This window comes from Muscardinus avellanarius (assembly GCF_963383645.1).
Source record: "Muscardinus avellanarius genome assembly, chromosome: 13".
Lineage (NCBI taxonomy): Eukaryota > Metazoa > Chordata > Mammalia > Rodentia > Gliridae > Muscardinus > Muscardinus avellanarius.
The window spans coordinates 1,986,689-1,999,816 of record NC_137799.1 but is presented as its reverse complement, the minus strand read 5'-3'; the positions used below and the strand labels follow the sequence as shown (position 1 = coordinate 1,999,816).

At 63.2% G+C, this 13,128-nt stretch overlaps 1 protein-coding gene across 5 annotated transcripts in view; it reads left to right on the top strand.

The window, feature by feature from the left end:
* Positions 1 to 12,142, top strand: part of KCNT1 (potassium sodium-activated channel subfamily T member 1) — a gene marked incomplete at both ends in the record, with an annotated part of 60,038 nt that extends 47,896 nt beyond the window's left edge. For 4 of the 5 annotated variants that reach the window (XM_080709535.1, XM_080709534.1, XM_080709533.1 and 1 more), the window contains 12 exons: positions 915 to 1,087; positions 1,408 to 1,479; positions 1,609 to 1,743; positions 2,047 to 2,158; positions 5,613 to 5,714; positions 6,024 to 6,107; positions 6,212 to 6,337; positions 6,613 to 6,633; positions 7,320 to 7,644; positions 8,822 to 8,884; positions 11,825 to 11,909; positions 12,022 to 12,142. In XM_080709535.1, the coding sequence (XP_080565661.1) occupies positions 915 to 1,087; positions 1,408 to 1,479; positions 1,609 to 1,743; positions 2,047 to 2,158; positions 5,613 to 5,714; positions 6,024 to 6,107; positions 6,212 to 6,337; positions 6,613 to 6,633; positions 7,320 to 7,644; positions 8,822 to 8,884; positions 11,825 to 11,909; positions 12,022 to 12,142 (1,419 nt within the window). The remainder of the gene's footprint in view (positions 1 to 914; positions 1,088 to 1,407; positions 1,480 to 1,608; positions 1,744 to 2,046; positions 2,159 to 5,612; positions 5,715 to 6,023; positions 6,108 to 6,211; positions 6,338 to 6,612; positions 6,634 to 7,319; positions 7,645 to 8,821; positions 8,885 to 11,824; positions 11,910 to 12,021) is intronic. The other variant, XM_080709531.1, reaches the window with a different exon arrangement.
* Between the last annotated feature and the right edge of the window lie 986 nt (positions 12,143 to 13,128).

Here is a 13,128-nt window from a genome sequence, read left to right as displayed (position 1 = left end):
AGGGCATTGGCACTGCACTCCTTCTAAGTCCCAGCTAAAACTCATCTCCAGCTTTCTGGGCCCAGCACTCAGAATAGCCCGATACATGCCTGTTGCTTTTGGCATCAGCCAGTGGTTTTCCAACCCCCAAAGCCCTTTCCTGGCTTCTGTTAGCATTCTACCATGAAGAAGGCGTCCCTGCGCCCACGGCACCTCTTGGTGTCGTTGTGGCACCTGGATACTTTTTTTGTTGTTGTTGGTGGTGGTACTGGGGTTCCTGGAAGCCCTCCTACTTCTGGGCTGCACTCCCAGACCTATTTTATATCTTTATTTGGAAACAGGGTCTCTTAAGTCAGCGCGGCTGGCTTTGAACCAGCGCGATCCTCCCGTCTCCGCCTCCCAAGCGTGGGGATTACAAGCGTGCGCCACCACGCTTGGCTGGATCTTATTTTGTCCCGGGGAGGGAGAGCTGTTGATTGTCATTTTGGTATCACCTGTTACTGGCTATGATTTCGGTATCCTCCATGACTGGTCATTTCTGATGTGATGCTCTCATCACCCCAGTGAGCTGGCATTCGAGCCCTCCCAACATGCCCACCACTGCCGGGACGTTCTGGCCTCGCCGTGGTTCCAGCTTCAGTTCTGGAATCAGCCCCCCCCCCAGATTCTCTTAGTGAAAACGTGTGTATTGGAAAAGAACAGGGCACCTGTGTGGGTGGCCTCTTCCAGGCCTCCGAGAGTGCTCAGGGCGCACGGGCATGCCCGTGTGTTCCCGCCCATGGCTGTGTGCGAGAACCATGCGCTCGCATGGATCCCCACCGCGCCGCGGCCTGCTGCCCTGGGCGATGGCGGCTTTAGTGGCCACCCGCGAGCACCACACGGCCTTGGTGGGACGTGGCCACGCGAAGGCCAGCCCGGCTCCGGCGCCTCCGCAGGGCTGCAAGCACAACAGCTACGAGGACGCCAAGGCCTACGGGTTCAAGAACAAGCTCATCATCGTCTCCGCCGAGACGGCCGGCAACGGGCTGTACAACTTCATTGTACCCCTGCGGGCCTACTACCGCTCCCGCAAGGAGCTCAACCCCATCGTGCTGCTGCTGGACAACAAGTGAGGCCGCGCTGCCCCAGCCTCCACCTCCCGTGGCCACGCACCCCCGCCCAAGGACTAGTCCTCCTCCTCCCCTCCTAGAGTCTCCAGTCCCTGCGCACCTCCTGTCCCCATGACCGGGAGCCCCGGCTCCCCAGCCCTTTCACCTGGGGGGCCCAGAGGCCTGGCAGCTGAAGCCCAGGCCCAGTCTTGACCTCACGGGTCCTGTCACCAGGGTCTCAGTTTCCCCCTGGGTAAAATAAAGCATGGCCCCTGGGTCCCCTGCTGTCCAGCTGAGGACACGGGGTGGGCGGCTCCTCCAGGCCCTGCTGTCCCTGCAGGCCTGACCACCACTTCCTGGAGGCCATCTGCTGCTTCCCCATGGTCTACTACATGGAGGGCTCTGTGGACAAGTAAGGCTGAGGGCCGGAGCAGGCTCCACCGGCCCTCCAGCTCCGGGGGTGGTGGGAGGGGCGGCGGGGCCGGGTGGGAACGGGCAGGACCGGGAGTCCCTGGGCCATGCACTCCTCGCCCTGCGCCAGCCTGGACAGCCTGCTGCAGTGCGGCATCATCTACGCGGACAACCTGGTGGTGGTGGACAAGGAGAGTACCATGAGCGCCGAGGAGGACTACATGGCCGACGCCAAGACCATCGTCAACGTGCAGACCATGTTCCGGTGAGCCGCCGCCCAGACCCGGAGCCCTAGCCCAGACCACAAGGCCCACCGGGCAGCGCGGCCCCAGACACCCGAGCGACACGGCCCGGGCCATCCCGAGGAACATGGCTGGGCACCCCAGCCACACAGCTCCAACGACACTAAATTTCAAGGCTGTGTCCACCTGAGTAACACACCCCAGCCACTCTGAGGGACACAGCCCCAGGACCCCAGTGGCATGGCCCCGGCCACCCCAAGCCCAGGGCCCTGGCCACGAGACCGGCCCTGAGCCAGCGGCACCGACCACCCGCACCCCCTGCCCAGGCTCTTCCCCAGCCTCAGCATTACCACGGAGCTCACCCACCCTTCCAACATGCGCTTCATGCAGTTCCGGGCCAAGGACAGCTACTCGCTGGCGCTTTCCAAACTGGAAAAGGTGAGTGGCCCTGCCAGGTAGGCCCGCCCGCAGCCCGCAGCCCGCAGCCCAGACAGCAGGCGGGTGAGCAGGGAGCTGGCCGGCTCCCACGGGAACTGGGCTCGGGTCCTCCCCACGTGGGTGGCACTTTTGATCCTGGGGCTAGATTCCACAGGTTGCTTTCCTGAGCATCTGCGGCCCTGCCCAGAGCAAGGACCAGGCCTGGCCAAATCCAGAGGCCAAGGCATCTGTCCTGGATGGCCAGCTGCTCAATGGGGAGCCCTCTAAGCAGGTGGCTCTGTGGGGACTGGCCAGTAACCATTAGACAAATGCCTAGAGCCGGCTGGAACCAGACACAACCTGTGTCCCAGACACTGTGCCCAAGTGAAGCATGTTGGCTCTAACAACTGCCCCGGTCCAGCCGAGGGACTGAGGGCGGGGGCGGGAAACTGCCTTGGCTCACACAGTGGAGGGAGCGGGCAGCAGGGCCAGACTCCGCTCCCTCCCCTTCCTACATGGGGCTCCATGGAGGACATCGGCTGGGGTTGGTGTGGAACCCAGGGACACGGGGCCCTCTGGGAACATGGGTGCCTCCAGGGTGGATGGCTTGGTCGTGCCTGTGTTGCTCTGGTGTGTGAGCTGATGGTAGCGCCCTCCCCACCTCTGCCTTGGCCCGTGGCAGCACTTCAGCCACACAGGGCTGGCCAGGTGTTAGAGTGAGGGCAGTGGGGGCCAGGGAGTGGCCAGGTCAGCATGGAGGAGGCCATGGCCGCCCTGGACCAAAGCTGCTGACGCTCGCTCTGACATCCCTGGGTCTTTACTAGAGCTGCAGGTGCCCGCAAGGCTGACTGGGCCCACCTGAGCCAGCCTGGTCATGGCACCAGGCAGGGACGGGCCCTTATGGCAGGTGGACATAGCCTCGTGCCACCTGGACCCGGAGCTGCACTAGGAGCAGTCTCCCCTCAGCTGCAGACGCAGGCCCCCACAGACCTGGGGTTCTGGCTGTGCCTGAGAAGTGTGCGGAGCCAGCGGACGTGCACAGCCCCGGGCCCCAGAGCAGCTCTGCTTCAGAGACAGCGCCTGTCAGGCCCCTGGACTCCGCCCTGCCCAGCACCTGGGCCCACAGGCAGCCCCGGGCCCCTCTTGCAGCCGGGCTCAGGCCCCTGTCCACACCACCAGAGGGCCAAGAGTGGACTCCGAAGCCCCGTGCTCTGTGGTTCTGTATCCAGGTGCTTGGGCCAGTCCCGCGGGGGCAAAGAGGGCTCTCAGCATCAGGGAGATGGAGTCTGACTGATGTGGACCGGGTGGCACCCAGGAGGGAGCAGGGTTGAGCCTGCCGTCCTTGGGAGCCCTGCTGGCTCACCACCCTCCTTGGGCCTCGCCCGCCTCCCCACCTGCTGGCCACGGGCCTCCCCTGTGCTTCAAAGCACACTAGAAGTGGGCGAGGCCAGCCTGAGCTGCTCTGTCCGCTGCGGCAGATGGACATCCTCAGCTGATTGTCACCTCCTGCCAGGGCGGGGCACCCCCGCCCCTCCTCTGCAGCACAGCTCCCAGAGGCCCCGGGCGCTGCCTGGCCGACGCCCTGGCTCTGGCCTGGGAGCGACGCCGAGGCTCCTCACTAACAACTTGACATGAAACATGAGAGAAACATGCCTGCCCGTTGTCATACACGGTCCACACCAGGTAACACGGAGACGCGTGAGACAAAAGGAAAAGGCTTGCCTGAGCTGCATCGCTGCGGCGGGCACTGTGCCGCCCAGGCGGGGCTCCCTGGACAGTCTGGACAGGGCAGGATGGGGCGGAGCAAGGGAAGCACTTGTGCCCACACAGACCACACTCCACTCACTGCAGCCTCATCTAGAAGGCAGAACCCAAGCCGTGCCCCCGCGCTCTACCAGCACGGGTAAACCTGAAGGCCCGCTCGCTCCTGCTGAAGCTCATGCGAGGCTTTGCCGGGCTTCACGCGGAAGGAAAGGGGACGTCCCTTGCCAAAACGCAGGGGAGTCCTGAGTAAAGAAACATAAAGCCTCTAATCACAGCGGGAGCTGTGCAGTGCCGTGGTGCTGGCCCTCGAGGTGGGCGTGGGATCACAGTAACTGCTCCGCCTGCACTTGGGGGTGCACATGCACTCTGACCTTTGCATCTGGGGGCACACTGCGCTCTGATCTCTGCAGAGCTGGAAGCACCACACACCCTAACTCCACCCTCTCCCCGGCGCGGCGCCTCCTGCCCATGCCTGCAGCTTTGGGTTCCCTGGTGACCGAGGAAGGATGAGGCAGAAGTCATTCTTACCACAGGGTTCCGACTCTCGACTCCCTTCTGTGTCCTTCTGGAGGAGAGCTGGCCAGCCCAGGGCCGCAGCGCCTGAAAGGGCCCCAGGCCCGACAGTTTCCTGGGATGCTCCTGCCTGCTGCGGTTTGAAGCTCGTTCTGTCTGCGGCAAGCAGTGTGGGCTCTCAGTGCAAGCACCCACCTGCAGCCACGGATTATCTGTGCTACTGGAAGCCGCCCGGGTGCAGCCAGCTGAAGGATGGCCTGGAGACGCCCAGTCCCAGTCCGAGAGTTTGGACATGCATCCCCTTCCCTAGAGGAGGGGCTCCGCAGACGGGAGTAACCAAGGACCGTGAGATGGGAGAGGGTCCTGGATTATCCACATTGGTCCCACATCAACACAGGGTCCTACAAGACGGAGAAGGAGGTCAGAGATGGGAAGAGGCTGTGCTGCAGGCTCCGAAGACGGAGGAAGAGGCCAGGAGCCACGGGATGTGGGTGCCCAGGAAAGGGCATGGCGGGGAACCGGAGCCTCCTGGAGCCTTCAGAGGGCGCAAGGCCCCATGACCCTGGATTTCAGCCCCGTGAAACCATTTTAGAGTTCCGAAAACTTGAGGCAAAATGTGTTGTTTTAAGCCCCTAAGTTTAAGGTGACTTATCCCAGCAGTCCCAGGAAACCCACAGTGCCTCCATCAGAACCCAGCACCCTGAGAGTGCCGCCAACACTGTGTGCAGAGGGACTGGGAAGGATGGGCATCTGCCCTGCGCAGTGCTCTGCTCCCCCACACCCCAGAGTCCCAGCTCTTCACTCAAAACACTAAGATTAAACTGCTGAGATTATGAAGAATCTGGGGCTGGGGGTGCAGCTCAGGAGCACGCATAAAGCCCTGAATTCCATCCCTGGCACCACATGCATGCACACACATGTGCACACTTCTCAGGATGGCGGTGGCAGGTGTCAGCCAGCGGGGTGTGGGCGTGTCACACAACCTTGAAGCAGGCCCTGGGTCCACACTGTTCTCTTCAGAGCCCTGTGTCACGACTCCCAGGCTCTGGCCCCAGATGTCTCTGGGGAGATGTAGCTGCGTGCCCAGCCCAGTCGGCTGTTGACTAGAGCGTGTGCCTGCCCGGCTGCGGCGGCTGCCCCACGCCCCTCTGGGGCTGGAGCCGTGGGCATGCGACCTGAGGACCCCTCTCTCTCGCAGCGGGAACGGGAGAACGGCTCCAACCTGGCCTTCATGTTCCGCTTGCCGTTCGCCGCCGGCCGTGTGTTCAGCATCAGCATGTTAGACACGCTGCTTTACCAGGTCAGTGGGGGTGGAGGGGGGTCTGTGAAGCCCAGCGGGAGCCAGTTGTACCCTTCCTGAGGGCCCTCCCATCCTGTGCCTGCTGGGGGCAGCGGGCCTCGCCTGTGTCTTCAGGCCTGTTCACCAGGCTGCCCTGGGCTCCTCTTTGGGGCCTTTGGGTGCAGGGCCAAGGCATCCCTGCTCTGTCTCCTGGCCACTTGGAGCTGGGCGGGCAGGCAGGTGGCTTTCCTGGGGTGGGTGCAGGCTGAGGCGCACTGGGCAGGCGCAGGCCTGTGCTGGGGCACTGGCTCACTGCGGCCCCACCCACAGTCCTTCGTAAAGGACTACATGATCAGCATTACCAGGCTGCTGCTGGGCCTCGACACCACCCCGGGCTCCGGCTACCTCTGTGCCGTAAGTAACAGGTGGAGTGGGACATCGGGCCATGGAGGGGCAGGTCCTGGCCCCCTCCCCGGGTCTTCACTGCGGCAGGGACTCAGGGCCCCGGCACGTTCCAGATGAAAATCACAGAGGATGACCTATGGATCCGCACCTATGGCCGCCTGTTCCAGAAGCTTTGCTCCTCCAGTGCGGAGATCCCCATCGGCATCTACAGGACCGAGTGCCACGTCTTCTCCTCTGAGGTGCGGGGCCCCCTTGGTGATTCTCACCCTCTTGTCACCAGTTCTGAGGCCCGGGGTGTGGCTGCTTCCATCTTGTGGTTGGGCAGGTCAGGGCTCCTGGCATGTGCCCCCAGCAGGGCAGGGCCACTGTGCTCACAGGGGTCGACCTGCCCACAGGCCGCAAGCATTTCCTATGCAAAGTGGGAGGTGCTGAGGCTGCCTTTGCCGTGTGGGGGAGGGGGAAGGAGGCCGAGAAGCAACCATAGATCCCAAACTACCTCTGTTTTCCTTTGCAGCTCCATGACCTCAGAGCCCAGGTGAGCACTGGAGCCCCTGCTGAACCCCAGGCGTCCTCCTTCGGGGAGAGGGTTCCGCTGACATCCCCCTCCCTGGGGACCCGGGAAGCACCACGATGGGTCCGGAGTGCGGATCAGGATGTGTGCTGCCGGGTCAGCATGGAGGGCGCTCTCGGCAGTCACTCCCATCCTGCACAGGTGGGGACAGGCTGCGGGAGTCGCCCGTGGGTGCAGCAGCAGGTCTGGCCTGACCTCTGCCCTCCAGAGGTGCCGCCTGGTGGCCCCCACTCTCTCAGCACCCCTGTGCCCACTCAGCCACACACAGCCTGCCCCACTCCCTCCCTGCTCTCACTGGCCCCTCAAGGATGTGGTTGAGAGAGGAGAGAGGAGAAACTGAATCACAGAGAAGGGCCACTGTCCCAGGCCGGGGCCCAGAGGCACCAGCCAGACCCACAGAAACAAGGGCCAGAGAAGCCAAAGGAGCCAGCGTTGGCCACGGCAGATTGGGGGCAGGACTGAGGACCCATGCCAGGGCCAGAACTGGGCAGGGCCACATGCTGGGCTATTGGGGCTCAAGAGGAACCTGGGGGCCCTGCACCCCTCCTCAGCTGGAGAAAGAAGGCACTCCCACCCTGGGCCTCCCCGTCCTGACAGCGCAATGCTCCGTGCTGGCCTCTGCCCCCACCCACACCCTCCTGCCCATCCAGTCCCAGATCTCAGTGAACATGGAGGACTGTGAAGACACCCGGGAAGCCAAGGGGCCCTGGGGCACGCGGCCTGGCCCCGGCAGCACCCATGGCTGCCCAGCGGGCAGTGGAGACCCAGCCGAGCACCCGCCGCTGCGGCGCAAGAGCCTGCAGTGGGCCCGGAAGCTGAGCCGCAGGAGCAGCAAGCACGCGGGGAAGGCGCCCGCAGCCGCTGAGTGGGTGAACCAGCAGCGCCTCAGCCTGTACCGGCGCTCCGAGCGCCAGGAGCTCTCCGAGCTGGTCAAGAACCGCATGAAGCACCTGGGGCTGCCCACCTCCGGCTACGGTAAGGGCTGGCCATGGTATGCAGAGACAAGTGGGCCTGGGAGCCGCGGAGGCTGGTACCATCAGCCCCACCCCAAAGGCCGACTGTCTCCCTGGCCACTTTCTGTGCCCCACGGCTGGCTGGCTCTGGCACCATGGTGGCCGGAAGGGCCCTGCTCAGTGGCACGCAGGGAAGCAGAGCGGCCAGGGCCTTCTGGGGTATAGAGGGCGAGGATCCCCAAGAACCGACGCACTCGGCTGCCCTGGTGCCTCAGTTTCCCCTGCAGCCTGGAGGAGGAGGAGGCCATGGTGGGCAGGGCCACGCTGGTCTCACAGTACCTCCACAAGGGAGAGACAGGCCGGCTCTGACTCATCCTGCCAGACAGCAGGGGTGCTGCAAGCTTGTGGAGGAAGGACCATGATGGGGAGGCCCAGGCCCACCCACCCCTGCCCAGCCCTCCCGCAGTCAGTGCGGCCCACACCAGGACATGGCCACCTCCTTCTGCTGCTTCAGGTCCTTTGTCTCTGTCCCATGTTTGGGGGGACACAGGTGACTAGCACCCGCTGGCAGAGGACAGCTCATCTCCCTCCCGCTGATGAGGCCCAAGGGGGCCTGAGCTCCAGGCCATGGCCTGTGCGCTGCCCCACACCCTCCCTCCAGCCCTGGCACCCTCGGTCCACGTGGAACCCAGCACCCTAGGCTTGCTATGCCTCCTGCTGTCACCGGGGTGGGCCTTGGAGCTGGCCGGATGCCTGTGTCCCGAGCATTGTGAGCCAGACTACAGCAGGCTGGCTGCAAGAACAGGGTGCCCGGGAGAGCCGCCTGCAGCTAGGAGGACACGTCGGAGGGTGTCCTGGCCACGGCCCGGGGTCAGTGTCTTTCGTGTCTGTGCCCAGGCATCCTGCTGCATCCGTTTCCAAGGCTCACGGGGGTCCAGCGTCCATGACCCAGAGCCTGCCCTGCCTGTGCTCCCCTCAGCCTCTGCCAGAGCTGGCAGGGGCCGGCTTCCTCTTGGCAGTCGATGTGCTTCTGAGACAGCAGGTGCTGGCCACCACCCGGCACTGTGGACAGCCCCCGCGTGCACGGACCCCTGTGCTGTTCCTGCCATGCTGTGCTGGCGCCGCCTGCCACACCGCTGCTTGCTGACTCTCCCTCTCTCTTTCTGTTTCTGTCTGTGCCTCTCCTGTATGTTCTGTAGAGGACGTAGCAAATTTAACAGCCAGTGATGTCATGAATCGGGTAAACCTGGGATATTTACAAGGTAATTCTGCCCTGGCAGACACCGATTGCCCACAGGGGACCCGCCAGCCCTTGCTGCCTGGGCTGGGCCAGGCAATGGGCAGGATTGATGAGAGGGTCCCGGGCCCCTCTTTGCGGGCAGGGCCTCACAGGCTCCCGGACAGACCTGTGCTGGCCTCCCCCTGGCTGGGTGAGGCTATGGGTCACACCATGCCTGCCCCCTGCTGGGACTCACCCCAACTACTTCTGCTCCGTGGCATAGGATGAGCCTGGCCAGCCCCGGCCTCCAGCCACATGGCCCAGGAGATCTCGGGTCTCTGAGCCCAGCCAAGCCAGGGCCCCGAGCCCTCGGCAGAGCTCAAGCCTGGGCTGAAGCCTGTCCAGACATGAGCGTGGGGACTTGGGAACTGCTCCTTGGTGACGGCCAAGCCAGGTAGCTGGCTGGCGTCCACCCCACACAAGGACTCCCAGACAGTTTCTTCTGCCCATCTGATCAAGCCAGGCCACACCACATTTCCCACGGGTGCTCTGGTGCTACTGGGCACCCCGTTTCCTCCAAGAGATACTCATGCCCCCACCCAGCCAGGGACCTGAGTCGGAGCTCAGGCTAGCGCCCATGGGCTTTGGTGCTGGGCAGCCAATGGTGCTGCCCCTCCACGCAGGTGACCAGGAAGCCTGAGGGGCGCCCTGGGCCCAGGTGGGTGTTAGCTCAGGCGGGACCCACTTGCAAAAATGGCATGCATGTCTGTGCAGACAAAGCTCCGGTACCTTCCCAGCTGTTCTTTTCCTCATCCTGAAAACGCCACCTGTGTTCATGGGAGGCTGCCCCCGCCAGGCACTGCAGGCTCAGGTCCAGGGCTGGTGGCGTCCATGAACACTGCCCCTCCTGCACCATCTCTATCTGGGCTGGGGGATGGAGCTGGGATGGTAGTCCAGGCTCAACCATAGGGCCTCAGGACTCAGCCTTGGGTTTTTATAGACAGCGACCTGCATGGCCAGTACAATCGCTCAGGCTCCAGAGGGGGACACAGACACAGCATCCCCCGGGCTCCAGGGCAAACACAGCCACAGCACCCTTGAGGTGCTGGGGCCAGAATGAGAAACTGGGAGTTAGATCCTGCTGGACAGGCCAAGGGCCGCCCTCAGCGCGCAGATGATAGAGGAGACGGAGAGTAAGCCCCCTCCTGGCCGCCCCAAGGGAGGCATCAGTCACCTCCAATTTATAGACTAGGAACCAGGCGTGGCGGCACATGCTTGTAATCCCAGCATTTGGGAAGCGGAGACTGGAGGATCGCAGTTCATGGACAGCCTCAGCTACTTAGTGAGGCCCTCTGCAACTCAAGTGAGACCCTGTTTCAAAAAACAAAGACCAAAAAAAAAAAAAAAAATATATATATATATATATATATGGCTGGAGGTGTAGCTTGGAGGTACTGACCCTTGGTTCCATCTCCAGTACCGCCCCCCCCCCCAAAAAAAAAGAGGATGCTGAGGCTCGAGTTGGGGTGAACTCAGGCTGGTGTGGGGCGTGCAGGCAGAGCCAGGGTCTAGGGCCCAGGCTGGGGGAGCCAGGAGCACAAGAAAGAGGTGAGGACGATGGCCTGGGGGTGGCAGGGCCACTTCGGTGAGCTGGCACGTCCAGCAGAGGAGTCTAGTGATCTCCGGGTCGTACAGCCCTTCTTGAGGACAGAGCAGCTTGCCAGGTCCCGCCCCGCCTGCCCTGTGCGCTGCCTCCCTTGAGCAAGCTGTGAAGAACTAGCTCGGGCCAGTCTGGCCGGGCCGGGGGTCGGGGCGCATGCAGAGCTGGTGGGTGCCACAGCACAGTACCTGCTGGCTGTGGTCTGGGCTGCAAGGTCCCCTGCTGCCACTCACCCCAGGGCTGCAGGCCCACCCTTGGTCCTAGGAGGCCACGCCACCATTGGACCTCCAGCATGAGCCATCCAGTCAGAGGCCAGCAGCTTCCAGCGAAGGGCCTGGGGAGCCCCTGCTGTGGGTTTTGGGAAGAGAGCTGACACAGCCATGCTCATGGGTCAGATGGCCCTCTGCAAACCCGGGCAGTCTGGCCATCCTGCCCCACAGATGTGGATTTGGAAACCAGCTCCGTGGACCAGGACACCATGTGCAGGGTGTCCTGGGTGCAGCTGCCCACTGGCCTTGAGAACCAGCCCATGCCCTCCCACTCCAGGGGCACATTGTGCCCACGTCCTGCATGCGTGGAGCGCTGCCCCAGTGCCTGTGACAGCTGCAAAGCTCCCAGCTCGAGGGGCGCCAACCCCTGCCCTACTGAACTGGCCCCGCCACTCCCCGGTTTCACAGGGTCCGCCCTTCCCAGAAGCCATGCCAGCATGAGCCAAGGAGAGAGGGAGAAATGGAGGGAGCTGGGGCGGAGGGTGCCCCGTCCTGGCTCATCACCGTTCTCTGTCCTTAGAATCCAGGGCTGTCTTCAGATGTGCCCAGGGTAAACTGAGGCTAGTAAGCTCAGGGCCACTTCCAGCAGTGTTCACCTGTGGCCCTCTCTTGGGCCAGGGACATCTACAAGATGCCCAGTGGTCCTCTGGAAACGTCCTCAGCCACCCTGTGAGATAGGCACTGGGCTGACCCACAATGGGTGGCAGCAGTGCCAAGTGGGACTCTCAAGTCGTGTCCAGGGCGCGAGGTGTATGTGGAGGTGCAGGTGTGCAGTGATCGGTGGGTGTCTGTGGAGGCGTGACCAGGCGTGCAGGTATGAGTAGGCATCCACGGAGGTGCGTCAGTGGGTGCAGGTCTGCTCAAGGCCCCGCCTCGGTGAGATGCCACCTGTTGCTGGCTGCTCGGCTGACCCCTGCCTGGCACGGGAGGGGCTGAGGCAGTGTCTGTGTGGAGCAGAGCCCTGGCTGGGCAGGATGCCAGAGAGGCTGAGGAGAGCTGGGTCCCTCTGGCCCTGCACACGGCCAGGTGCTGACCGCCTGGCCGTCCTTTGCAGACGAAATGAACGACCACCAGAACACCCTCTCCTACGTCCTCATCAACCCTCCGCCCGACACGAGGCTGGAGCCCAACGACATTGTGTGAGTATATGCCTGCGTCCCCCCAGCGGGGCCAGACGGAGCTCCGGTGGGCAGAGGCCTGGGCCGCCAGCCGCCAGCCTACCGCCCAGGCCCTCCCTGCTCTCCTCCGCAGCTATCTCATCCGCTCCGACCCCCTCGCCCACGTGGGCAGCAGCTCCCAGAGCCGCAAGAGCAGCTGCAGCCACAAGCTGTCATCCTGCAACCCAGAGACCCGCGACGAGACCCAGCTCTGAGCTGGCCTGTGGAGCCCGCCAGGGCAGCTGAGCGGAGCTGGTGCCTGCCTGCCTGCCCAGGGTCTACAAGGACTTGGGAGGGAGCCATGCGGGTAGTGCACGCTGGCCAGGTGCACGGAGGCTGCCCATGTTCACAGCGCCTCCCAGGACTTAACCCCAGCAAGGAAATTCTCCCCCGGAGCCGAGACGCAAGACCGTGCCCAGGCAACCTTGGAAGCTGGCAGGAGTATTTTTTACCTATTTTTACAAATCTGTACCATCCATGTCTCTGCACAGATGTACCGCAACTCGTGACCAGGGCCTGGCCACCGCTCCAGGTCCCGCTGCCTGGCACAGCCACACCCAGTGTTGCCGGGAGGAGTGGGGAGTGGGTGTGCACCAGGAGGGGAAACCTCATACTTGTACCAGGAGTCCTGCCGGGCCCTGCCACACAGAGCAGCTGTGTTCTTGTGTACACCCACTGACGCTTGAGTCTAATCCCGGCTTCTGCACGACTCTAGGACCACGCCAGGGCCTGTGGGGTGAGGCCCTGGAAGGCCAAGCAAGGGATGCTCTCTGCTACTGGCCTGAGCTCCTTCCAGAAGGAAGAGGGCCTTGGGAGCATGGCCGGAAGCCCCTTGCTGGGCATGTATTTGGCTCTGTGCCCCCACCGGCAGACCCTAGGAGAGCCCTACAGCCAGTGACTCCCCAGAGAGGTCACAGTTTCCTGTTTTACACCGAGCTTTTCAAGCCAAGGTGTCTGGGGACATGGAGGCAGGCAGATGGTGCATCCCCACGGACCATTTTACACTCTTTCAAAGCAAAGCCTTGTTTCTGAACACCCAATCCGAGAAGCACAATTAGCCCTGGGATGACTGGGCAGCCGCTGCCTCTGTTGCTCTTCCTGGTTTGTACTGTCAGAGCTAGACCTATTAAACAGATGCATTCTGTAGGTGCGCATCTCATGAGGCTCTGGGCCTGTGTCCGGAAGACACCTTGGTCTCAGA